Raw genomic sequence first — 12,639 nt, 5'->3', positions numbered from 1 at the left:
TCACATTTCCTACATTATAACAGTGACTACACTCCAAAAGTACTTAATTGGCTGTAAAGTGCTTTGAGATGTCTGGTGGTTGTGAAAGTTGCTATATAAATCCAAGTCTTAAGAGGAGCAAATGACTGATCACAATCAGTGGTGGTACTTGTCAACAAACATAGCTTCTTTTAAGTGGTTTACACTAATGTAAAACACAAACTATTTGATTTAATGTGCTATTACTTTGCTAGTTTCAGGAAACAATTTATCATAGTCCCTCGAAATTGAGGAAGACTTGCTTCCACTCTGAGTTCTCTGGTGACTCTACAGTCCAATACGGGAATTAGTCTCTGTCACAGGTGGGACAGACAGTGGTTGAAGAGGTGGGTGGGGAGTCTGGTTAGCCGCACGCTCCTTTCGCTGTCTGTGCTTGCTTTCTGCATGCTCTCGACGATGAGACGGAGATGCTCAACGCCCTCCCGGATGCTCTTTCTCCACTTAGGCCGGTCTTGGGCCAGGAATTTCCAGGTGCCGTGGGGATGTTGCACTTGATCAAGGGGGCTTTGAGGGTGTCCTTGAAATATTTCCTCTGCCCACCTGGGGCTCACTTGTGTAGGAGTTCTGTTTACCTGGCACTACTGTTCCCCCATTTATCTTGCCTGATTCCACATTCGTAAGACACCATTTGGAATTGGGAAGACCTGTTTTTTTTTTTCCACATGCATGTAGAGTAATGACATCAGTCTCTGACTCAGTGTATAATTGGGCACCTTTAATGCTATTCCATGTCAATAGCTGGCACCGTCTATTCAGTAGGCCAGAAGCCAAACTGGTTTATCTAGTGGCAGTTCAGCAAACTTGTGAAGAAAGGCATCTGCTGCTGGAGTAACAAAAATCAAGTCCTTTTATAACTCAGTAAATGGTGGGAGATGTATACCATTCCCTTTTGTTAAACTCTTAACGGTAAAATCCGCACTAAGCGTAATTGATTTCCTTCGATACTTTATTGAAGTTACTTGGGAACATGGAGAATAAAAGTTTCACTATTTCTACATCACTGCATAGTGTTTTGGCAATACACATGGAGAAATAAGGGAGTTGATTATTTGTTTCATATACTTTGCAATGAAAGCAACTTGGGTGTGGTATTAGTCCTTGAGTCACACACAATCTCTGAATGCATAGCAATATTTGGACCACACATACTCATCATAGGTGGCCCCTCGAACGAGGATGACTTGCTTCCACATGGGTTCACATGTTTCAATGAAGGGCCTAATGTTCCAGTCCTGAACTCCAATTGAGGGGGTGGAAGATGCCTGTGTGTGGATTTTTTTAACGTGTGGTGACCGTTGCACATCAGCCACCACACGGGCTTGACGGAGCTAGGCCTTTATCCAGTGGCAAGGGTTAACCAGGACGACTGGAGACCTGCTCTGCTGCATGGACCTAGTGCGCACACATTGCAGTATGGGACGGCCCGTACCTTGTCTGTTCCTCAGGATATTGTGCTGTTAACTATTTAGTGTAGATCAGCAGAACACAGTTAAAGCACAGGTGCTGGTGGTTACCACTTTGCTTCTCCAGAAGTCAGTATACATGGACCTTTTTTTTTTAAAGTGGGGAAAGATTTCTCTGGGAATACCTATTTTTGCTGGGGAGAGAGTGTTTGAAACATTTTCAGTGACTTTGAATCTGCCCTGACCTATTCTCAATAAGAGCAAGCAGAGTTTGTGGGATGTGTATGTTTTGGCATCCGTGCAAGTCCTTGATGCTGGTTTCTGAGTTTCTTATGGACTTGCTCCCTTACCTCCCCAAATTCTACATCGTTTGATGTAGACATGATGGAAGGCTCCTTGGGAAAGAAAATCAATGAAAGGTTCCCACAAGGTTGAAATCTGTTGGAACAATTGTGATCATATAACGCTCCAAACTATAATGGTGCAAGAATTTCTAACTAAATTCTGCATTTTTAAATGGGAATTATTTTATAGGTAAATACTATATTGTGTATGGAATTGGATCTTTATGATTTGTCTTCTAATTTTTTAAGTCATAACATTTCCAGATTCCTTACTGATTTGCTGAGGGCCATAGGCAGCATTGCTGCTCGTTATTGAACGCTAGAATATTGTAAGCTTCAGTGTTTCTTTGAAAGGAATGAAGGTGTTGTGTTTTATTGAATCTTGTAAAGTGGTGACTTCAATTTGCAGGTCAAGTTGTTAACTTTGTTTGCTAAGTTCACAAACTTGCAAATGTTGCCCAGACTTGCATGTATTTGTTCTACAACAGTCACAGATTCTAAATCACTTTTACCCAAACTGGAGTTAGATTTGCTTAGTTTAACCATATAAATACAGAAAGCACTGTTTATGGAAAGTATTTTACATTGGGAGAAGGTAATGAATTTTGGCAACATTAGAATTGCTTTAATTCTAGACCTTCCTGTGTGCAATAAAACAGTGAAATGGATGGCCTTGAAATAATTTGAATTTCTTCCTCTAGGACTTTGTGCCATTGTATCAAGACTTTGAAAATTTCTACACCAGAAACCTGTACATGAGAATTCGTGACAGCTGGAACCGGCCAATCTGCAGTGTTCCTGGGGCAACGTTTGATGTAATGGAGAGGGTCTCCTATGACTACAACTGGACATTCAAGTGAGTTTCCCTACCCCCACATAATGTACTCACATTTTGTTCAGGGTTAATGAGCTGACTCAGCTATTTGTTAACTGAAGGCTGTGGTGTTGGACTCGAGTGTTTTAATTTTCATTGTGAAGCAGGTGTGTGTGTGTGTTTGAGAAGTGCGATTATGCCTGAATGTTAAACTCAAACTGAGGTTCAAACAAAAACATTAAAAGTAAGATTGGGAATTTTTCCTACAGCTTTTTATGCCCTTTAAGCCATTTAAATAAAAGTTGTTAAATGCATGCGGGGGGGGGCTGGATTTTTGTGTTGCTCCCAAGAGACTGATCTCTCTGGGTTACAGGAGGGGAGGGAAGGTGGGTGCGGTCCTGATGCTTGCTTTGGTGTTGCGGTCCGCCATCCAGGATCAGATTATGACGATTGACCTCCTGTTCAGGGGCTGGATGTTGATAAACTAATGACTGCTTTAGCAAAAACAACAAATTCGTGGGGTGGGTGAGAAGAGAATAAATCGGGTTCTTGCATTTGAGAAAACTACAGAAAATTCATTCAGGGAGATTGAACAACACTTTTTTTATATACTGCATTTAACATATAAATAATATCCAAAGTTGTTTCACAAAGGCACAAGGGAGAATAAATGGGGCACTGAGCCAAAGATTGGGAGGGCAGACCAAAGCTTGGTCAGAAGTGGGTTTTAAGGAAGGTCTTAAAGGAGGATTGACGTTTAGGGAGGGAAATCTAGAGCTTGAGGCCTCCAACAGCTAAAGACATGGCTGCCAGTGGTGGGGGAAAAGTCAGGGGTTGCACAAGGGGCCAGAATCAGAAACTGGTTATTGGGCAATTTGTAGCTCTGGATGAGGTTCAAGAGGTGATGGAGATGGGAGACGATGCAGGGATTTATGCACGTGGATGATAAATTCAAATTTGAAGTGTTGCACCACCAGGAACCAGCAATGTCGGGCTAATGGGTGAGCTGGTTTTGGTGTGGAAGGGTACAGGCAGCAGATGGGATTGAAGTTTACATAGACTGGTGGATGGGAGGCATTGGAATAAAGAAGTCAGAAATAACTGGCATTTATAAAGTACATTTCACACCCTCCGATATTCCCAAGCATTTTACAGACAATTAATTATTTTGGAAGTGTAGTCACTGCTGTTAGGCAGACAATTTGCATACATGGTACCAGAAACAGCAATGGGATGAATGACCAGTTAATCTGCTTTGGGTTCTGGTTGAGGGATAAATATTGCCCAGGATACCAGGAGAACTCTCTCCTCTTCCAATAGTGCTACAGCATGTTTTCCATCCACCTGAGTGAGCAAACAGGGCCTCAGTTTAATGTCCAATACAAAAGACAGCCCCTCCTGCAGTACAGCGCTCCCTCAGTACTGCTCTGAAGTATCAGCCTTGATTATGTTGAAGTTCTGGCTTGAACCCATAACTTTCTAACTGATCCAAGGCTGAGAATTGGGAGCAGTTTAGAATTAAGCAAAAAAGGACCAATAGATTGATTTGAGGGGAAAAATAGAGTACAAGAATAAACTTGCAAGGAGCATAAAAACTGACTGCAAAAGTTTCTACAAGTACGTAAAAAGGAAAAGATTAGCGAAGACAAATGTAGGTACTTTACAGACAAATGGGCGAATTTGTAATGGGAACAAGGAAATGGCAGAACAATTAAATAAATACTTTGGTTCTGTCTTCATGTAAGAGGACATAAATAATATCCCAGAAATGCTAGGGAACAAAGGGTCTAGTGAGCAAGAGGAATTAAAGGAAGTGATTATTAAGAAAATAGTGCTGGAGAAACTAATGGGACTGAAGGCAGATAAATCCCCAAAGCCTGATGAGCTGCATCCCAGAGTACTAAGAGTTAGCTGTGGAAATAGTGGATGCATTGGTTGTAATCTTCCCAAATTCTATAGATTATGGAGCAGTTCCTGCAGATTGGAAGGTGGCAAATGTAACCTCACTATTTTTTTTTTAAAAGTGAAAAAACGGGGAACTACAGACCAGTTAGTCTGACATCAGTAATAGGAAAAATGCTGGAGTCTATTATAAAGGATGTGATAATGGCACACTTGGATAATATCAACGGGATTAAACAAAGTCAATGTGGATTTATGAAAGGAAAATCATGTTTGACAAACCTACTGGAGTTTTGAGGATGTAACTGATAGAATAGATAAGGAAGAGCCAGTGGATGTAGTGTATTTGGATTTTCAGAAGGCCTTTGATAAAAGTTTCACTAGAGGTTAGTGTGCAAAATTAAAGCACAAGATTGGGGGTAATTTGGATTGAAAATTGGTTGACTGACAGGAAACTGAGTAGGAATAAATGGGTCTTTTTCGGGGTGGTGGGCAGTGACTAGTGGGGTACCACAGGGATCAGTGCTTGGGCCTCAGCTATTCACTATATATGATTTGGCTGAGGGAACCAAATGTTGTAATTCCAAGTTTGCTGATGTCACAAAATTAGGTGGGATTGAGAGTTGAGTAGGATGCAAAGATGCTGCAAGGCGATTTTAGATAGGTTGTGAGTGGGCAAACACATGGCAGATGCAGTATAATGTGGATAAATGAAGTTGTCCACTTTGGTAGGATAAACATAAAAAACTAAAGTATTTAATGGTGATGGCTTGAAGTGTCAATATACAGAGGGACCTGGGTGTCCTTGTAGACCAGTCATTGAAAGCAAACATGCAGGTGCAGCATGCAGTTAGAAAGGCAAATGGTATGTTAGCCTTCATTGCAAGAGGATTTGAGTACAGGAGCAAGGATGTCTTACTACAGTTATACAGGGCTTTGGTGAGACCGCACCTGGAGTTTTGTGTGCAGTTTTGGTCTCCTTGCCAAAAGAAAGGATATACTTGCCATTGCAGAAGTGCAGCGAAGGTTCACCAGACTGATTCCTGGGATGGCAAGACTGTCTTATGAGGAGAGATTGGGTCGCCCAGGCCTGTATTCACTAGAGTTTAGAAGAATGAGGGGATCTCATTGAAACGAATAAAATTCTGACTGGGTTGGATAGACTGGATGCGGGGAGGATGTTACCCCTGGCTGGGAAGTCTGGAACAAGGTCATAGTCTTGGGATATGGGATAGGAAATTTAGGACCGAGATGAGTGTTTTTCACTGAGGGTGGTGGACTTCTCTACCACAGAAGGCTCTGGAGGCCAAGTCACTGAATATATTTAAGAGGGAGATCGATTTCTAGAAAAAAAAGCCATCAAGGTTGTACAGGGAAAACATGGGAATATGGGCCCCAAGTTTCCACATGATTTGCTCCGAATTTTTAGGAGCAACTGGTTTAGAACGGAGTATCTTAGAAATCGGAATTCTCGACATTTAGTTTGCTCCAGTTCTAGTCAGTTAGAACAGTTTCACTTTGGAACAGAATTTTTTTCAAAAGGGGGCGTGTCCGGCCACTTATGCCTGTTTTCAAAGTTTCGTGAGTGAACACTTACTCCAAACTAACTTAGAATGGATTAAGTGAAGATTTTTGTACGTTCGAAAAAACCTTGTCTACACTTTAGAAAATCAGGCGTAGGGAACGAGGTGGGGGGGGGGGGGGGAAGGGAAGTCATTAAATTCTACAATCAATCCTTAGTTATACTTATACAAATAAATCCAACCTGAATAAAAATTTATAAGAAAAGATTAAATAAACCATGTTCCTACCTATGTGAAATAGCATCAGCCTTCAAGCTGCTGTGCTTCAGGCAGGCCTTTCATGTTGGAGACAGGCAGGGGTGTGGCATCAGTGTCTCGACAGCAGCAGCAAGCTTCGAGCTGCGGTGCTTGAGGCAGGCCTTCATTCTCTTCGTGGTTGGCCGTGAAGAAGCAACACCGGACGGACCCGAGGCCATTCGGCCATGAGATATCAGCGGCTGACCGGCAGCTGAAGAATCAGTAGCGGACTGACGTGAGGCCATTCGGCCATAGGATGTCAGTGGCTGGCCGGCAGCCGAAGAATCAACATCTGACACACGCAGCTCTTTATGGTGCTTGAGGCCATTCGGCCCACACTTTAGGGGCGGTGTCAGTGGCTCGACGGCAGCCGAAGCTACAGCAGCAGCCTTCGAGCTGTGAGGGGGACTGAGGCCATTTGGACAGGGAGAGGCAGCCACATCGACAGTTTTATATTTAAATTTGCAGAATGGGTGCTGATTGTCGACACCACGTATTATGCAATGGTTTGCCATCAATTCACTGCATAGGAGAGAATTGATTAGAGCTCACCGCACCAGGAACGTTGATGGGCAGGAGACCTTATCCACGTCGATAATATCGAACCAGGTGCTCGTACCTGGACATGAGCGAGGCTGATTGTGTGAAAAGGCTGCGTTTTCGCAGAGAAGTTGTCACTGAGATCTGTGATATGGTGAGCAGATTTGCAGCCCAGAAGCAGAAGGACAACTGCCTTGTCTGTTGAAGTGAAGGTAACAGCTGCGCTTTCTTTCTATGCCTCGGGATCGTTTCAGGCTACAACTGGAGATGTGTGCGCCATCTCAACGTGCAATACATGCCTGCGTTTACCTGGTCACGGCTGCACTTTATGCGCGAAGGAATGACTTCATCAATTTCCCAATGACCGCACAAACGATCCATGAGAGGGCTGTGGGCTTCTTCCGGATTGCCAGCTTCCCAAAGATACAGGGCTGCATTGATTGTACCCACATAGCCTTGTGAGCACCTGTGGAGGAATCTGAGCAGTACCGAAATAGGAAAAGTTTCCACTTAATGTGCAGCTCGTGTGTGACAACAAGCAGCGCATCATGTCAGTCGATGCGAGATACCCTGGCAGCACCTACGATGCGTTCATCCTACGCGACAGTGTTCTATCTGACATGTTTGAGTAGCAGCCAGAAGGGCAGAGCTGGCTACTGGGAGACAAAGGGTACGGCCTGACCACCTGGCTCATGACACCCATACGCGTGACACGGACAGAAGCTGACCGTCAATACAACATGGCGCACATTGCGACGCGCAGCATCATTGAGAGGACCATTGGCATATTGAAACAGCGATTCCGATGCCTGGACCATTCCGGAGGACAGTTGCTATACTCTCCTCAGATTATCGGTCACTTCCCTGTTGTGTGCTGCATGCTTCATAACTTAGCCATCATGAGGCAGCAGGAGCTGGTAGTGGAACCCGAAGACCAACGTGAGGGTCCATTGCATGATAGTATTACGGAAGATCAGGATGTGGATAATAACGATAATCAGGAAAGCATGCAAGTGCCTGATGCCGAAGCACGAGGTCAGAGGAGGGCCGTCCATCGTGCCCCTTTAACGATTGCTCGAGACTTGCGCCAGCAGCTCATCCGTGAACGCTTCAACTACTGATGCCTGAGGGCTCTGCAACCACTTTTGCACATGGACATGTTTATTCTTTGCAGTTGTTCCTACGTTGTGTTAATGGAACATGAAACAGTTTTAATGAAAAAATATTTTATTGAAAAGTTACCATCACTCTAATAAAATATTTGTTGTATCAAACTATACTTTTTAATATGACTTTTGAAGATCACAAACTTTAAGATCACTTATAAACTTGTAAAGTTACAAAACACTTTGTGAAAAATTTTACACTCTAAGATCACTTACACTTCAAGATCACTTTTTAGATGCAAAATTAAATAATTTACAGAATGTGAGCATTTACACTAATCACTTGAAAACCCTGAGATCACTTAAGTTACAAAACTGTTTCATTGTGAAAAATCTTACACTCTGAACACTTAAGCTTCAGAATCACTTTTTAGGTGCAAAATTAAATAAGATACAAAAAGTGTGAGCATTTACACTAAGATCACTTAAAAACCATAAGATCCCTTATAAGTTGTAAAGTTACAAAACTTACAAAACAATTTCAATTTGAAAAATGCTACTACAGCTACATCAAGAACAAGAACAAAAGCAGCAAAGAAAGGCTGCAACCATGTCTCATCCATATCTCAGTGAATGTTCACTTCCTCATGGGGGTGTCATTTGATTGGCTGGGCTGTGTGCCCTTATTGCAGCAGCTACCTCCCTGATGGCTTGTGCTGTCATTTGCATGTCCTCCCTGATGGCCTGTGCCGTCATTTGCATGCCCTCCCTGACGGCCTGTGCCGTCGATTGCACTCCTTCGGACATTCCCTCCCTAAGTTCCCGTGTCATTACTGCTATTTCTCCCGTCAGGACCATCAACTCTTCACCTACTGCATTGACGCCACCGATGAGTGATCGGGTAAGCTCATTGGTCTCCATACCCAATGCCACAACCTGAGTCGCATCTGTTGCACGCTGCATCTCAGGAGAGCATGTCTTCAATCTCCATCTCCTCCTCTGCCTGGGTCTGCCTTGTGGCACCACTACACTGGGAGGCATGGACGGTGGGATGCTCGGTGTTGCAAGCGGCACCACTACACAGGGAGGCGCAGGCTGGGACTGTGGGACGCTCTGTGTTCCAGATGGCTGAACTGGAGGGAGAGGCTCGGGCTGGAATGGTAGGACGCTCGGTGTTCCAGACGACACCACTCGAGTGCGAGCCGTGGGCTGGGATGTTGGACGAATGGGTGTAAACTGCTCCATGATATCAGCAGCAACACTGGGACCCGAAGCGTCGGAATCAAAACCATAGGTGGAACCAGAACCTATGCGAGAGGGAGGCGCAGGCTTGGACGGTAGTGCACTGACTGTAGAATGCTGCATTATACCAACAGCACCACTGGGACCCGCAACATCGGAAGCGAAATCATGGAAGGTGGAACCAAGAGCTATGTTAGGGGTTGAAACTCTGATGCCCCTTGATGGGGGCTCATAAACATTAAATTGGAAGCTCTCCCCTGCAGACATTTCAGTCATCGCTGCAATCATCCAGTCTGGATCATCCGCAGCTGGTTGTACTGGTTCTTGTTCTGTACCCTCAGGGTTGGCAGCAGCAGCATCGTCATCATCATCATGTTCTGCAAAATACATCAGAACAGTCAAATGCTTAACAGCAAGGGAGGGGGCCGGATGGGTGGCATGAGTACTCTCACACATAGCAGGCCAGGCAGCAGGTTGATTTAAAGGGCCACGATGCATTTTCAGGACTTGCCCTCTTCCTCGCGTGCGGGCCCAGCTTGTGCTGTACCGATTGCTTTTCTCCATGTACGACTCATCATAGCAGCTACCCTTTGTTCCAAGGGTGTCAGTGGATGCAGATTGGACACGCCTCCTCCTGTCTGAGTTGCCTCCCTTTTGTTGGCCAATTTCTTCTGCAAAAAGACACTGAGGCTGGTCCCTCACACACGGAGCCTTACATTCACACACACTTCAGCTGGGTCTGGAACACTGGACTCTGAGACAGGTCCCTCACACACTGAGCCTCACATTCACACACACTTCAGCTGGGTCTGGATCACTGGACCCTGAGGCTGGTCCCTCACAGACTGAGCCTCACATTCACACACACTTCAGCTGGGTCTGGATCACTGGACCCTGAGACTGGTCCCTCACACACTGAGCCTCACATTCACACACACTCTTCAGCTGGGTCTGGATCACTGGATCCTGAGACTGGTCCCTCACACACTGAGCCTCACATTCACATACACTTCAGCTGGGTCTGGAACACTGGACCCTGAGACTGGTCCCTCACACACTGAGCCACACATTCACACACACTTCAGTCTGCAAGGTGGGACATACAGATAGCCAGGTTACAATTACGATTAAATTAAAAATGGGAAATATTACTTACACTAACTACTTGACCAAGGTCGTGCCATTTCTTTTTACACTGACTTCCAGATCTCCTGGTATGCACCACTGCGCAGTAGTCTTCTGCAACTTGGTTCCAGCGTTTCTTCTTTTCTTTTGGTGGCACTTTTATGCGACCTCTGTTGCTGGTATCTAGCTCCTGCCATCTCTGCTCAATTAAGTTGACTAATATCTCCACTTCCTCATGCAAGAAATTCTTTGTTCTTGGTGGACATTGATCCATTGCAAAGTTGAATTGGCACTCTTTTATTTCTCCAAACACAGTCCTTAATTTGCATGCACCAATGCAGCACCGGTTCTGCAAGTTTAGCAGTGAAAAGCTGAACTCACTGATTTCAGCAGGTGATTTATTCAGCAGTGCTGCTAAAAGCACTCCCTCACACAAATATCAAAAAAAATTAAATTACAAGCCTTTGCAGGGGTCCAAGAAACAAATCTTCACTTTTTCTGCAGTATTTTTAAAAATGGCCGAGTGCCAATGTTTGAGACTGCGCGCACGCTCCAACGCGCACGCGCAGGGTTGCCGGCACCACGAAGGCTAATTTAAATTGTGCCCGCCCCCTGCTACTTAGAAAATCGGCGTGAGTGTTAGGCTCTGACCCCTCCTGCGAAGAGCGCGCCGCGCCAAGCAGACATCAAGCTCCAAGGAGCTCGAGAATATCGGACTTTTTTTTAGGCGCGAAAAACAGACGCCCAGCTCGGAGGTGCGCCGTTTTCGCCACGGGACGAAACTTGGGGCCATGGTGTTGAGATAGACGATCAGCCATGATATTGAACAGCGGTGCAGACTCGAAGCCGAATGGCCGCCTACTATTTTCTGTTTCTGATGTTTCTAATTGCCAAGTCTGGAGATGACTAAGACATGGATGATTGTTTAGCTTGGGATGGAACTGAGTAATTTTAGAGGTAGAAGTAGGACGTCTGAATAGGATGCGGGATCCGAAACTCAGTTCATGGTCAAATAGGACATTGATGTTGCAAACAGGCTGGTTTGGCCCAAGATAGTGGCTGGGAAGGGATGGATTTGGAGCCAAGGGCGTGGAGTTTTTGTGGCTTTGGTCTACCTAGTGGTTACATAAAGGAAATTAACAGCTGATCCCAGAAACAAAATAGGTGAGCGGGGGAGAAAGGAGAACAAGTTACTTTTATCTTGTACATTTTGTGAAGTGATATTTAGATAGACTTGTTTGCAATACCATCAGTAAGGTATGTAATATTTTTTAATACTGAATCCGTAATGATTTTATTCAGCTGGGCAAACAGCTGTGTAATAGACTACAACAGGACTGGAGTAAACAGCAGAAACTGCATGAAGCTCCCAAACTACACTTAAACAGTGTCACAGGAGATCTAGAATATTCGAAGAAAATCGAGATACTGATTCAGACTTGAAGCTTTTTTTTTTGTTCATCCTTGTGTTGCTCAAACGGAATCATATGTAGAAAAAGAATTTCTATTGGACCTGATTCTCAATGTTCCCTGTAATTTTAAGGTCCCTTTAAGAGTGCACAGGACCCCTAGAGCAAGGAGACATTGCTTTTGGGAGCAGTGTATGTTTGTTATACAGTGAAAGTGATATTAAGATAGACTTGTTTGCAATACCATCAGTAATCACTTTCAAATCTCCTTTTGGTTTGGTGTCTCTATAGGAGAACAGCAAGACGTGAACTGCATTGTTCCTATGCAAGTAGACTTGATTACATCAAGGCATAGTCACATGAAATGCTGACATTTTGATTTCTTAACTGCTTGCCGCAATGAATCGTGGTATTTTAGTGTATTTTAATTAAAAATAGGTAATGAAATATTACCAAAGGCATGCAATTGCAATGATTTTAATATTTATACCAACTATACATAAATGTCTTTTTTTTTTAGATCAGTGTGTGCAATTGGGCTAGTGTTCCAGAGAGGGTGTTTTGCCACTTTGTGGAAATATAACCACAGGGCATCATCACTCGCACCTCCTGCAACAGAACATTCAGGTTGGAGCACTTGGATCTGCAGAAGTGCAAAGTGGCAGGAAGGCTAATCCCAGGGATGATCTAATCAGGGTGTTTAAAATGATGATGGGATTCAATAGGGTGTATACAAAAACTATGTCCTCTTGTCAGGAAATCCAGAAGATGGCATAATCTTAAAATTAGAGCTAAGCCATTTATTCAGAAATTGGGAACCACTTTTTCACACAAAGGGCAGTGTAAATCTGGAATTTGTTCCCCCAAAACACTGGATGCAGTGTCAATTAAAATG

The 12,639-nt window shown here is 44.1% G+C and overlaps 1 protein-coding gene across 2 annotated transcripts in view; it reads left to right on the top strand.

Moving 5' to 3' along the window:
- The window catches only part of LOC139263476 (serine palmitoyltransferase 2-like), a 206,951-nt gene that overhangs the window by 90,024 nt on the left and 104,288 nt on the right, over positions 1-12,639 (top strand). For both annotated transcript variants that reach the window (XM_070879615.1, XM_070879616.1), the window contains exon 3: positions 2,488-2,642. In XM_070879615.1, coding sequence (XP_070735716.1) covers positions 2,488-2,642 — 155 coding nt within the window. The remainder of the gene's footprint in view (positions 1-2,487; positions 2,643-12,639) is intronic.

Source organism: Pristiophorus japonicus, chromosome 4, assembly GCF_044704955.1.
Source record: "Pristiophorus japonicus isolate sPriJap1 chromosome 4, sPriJap1.hap1, whole genome shotgun sequence".
Lineage (NCBI taxonomy): Eukaryota > Metazoa > Chordata > Chondrichthyes > Pristiophoridae > Pristiophorus > Pristiophorus japonicus.
Note: the sequence above shows the minus strand (reverse complement) of the source record. Positions and strands in the feature narration are given on the sequence as shown.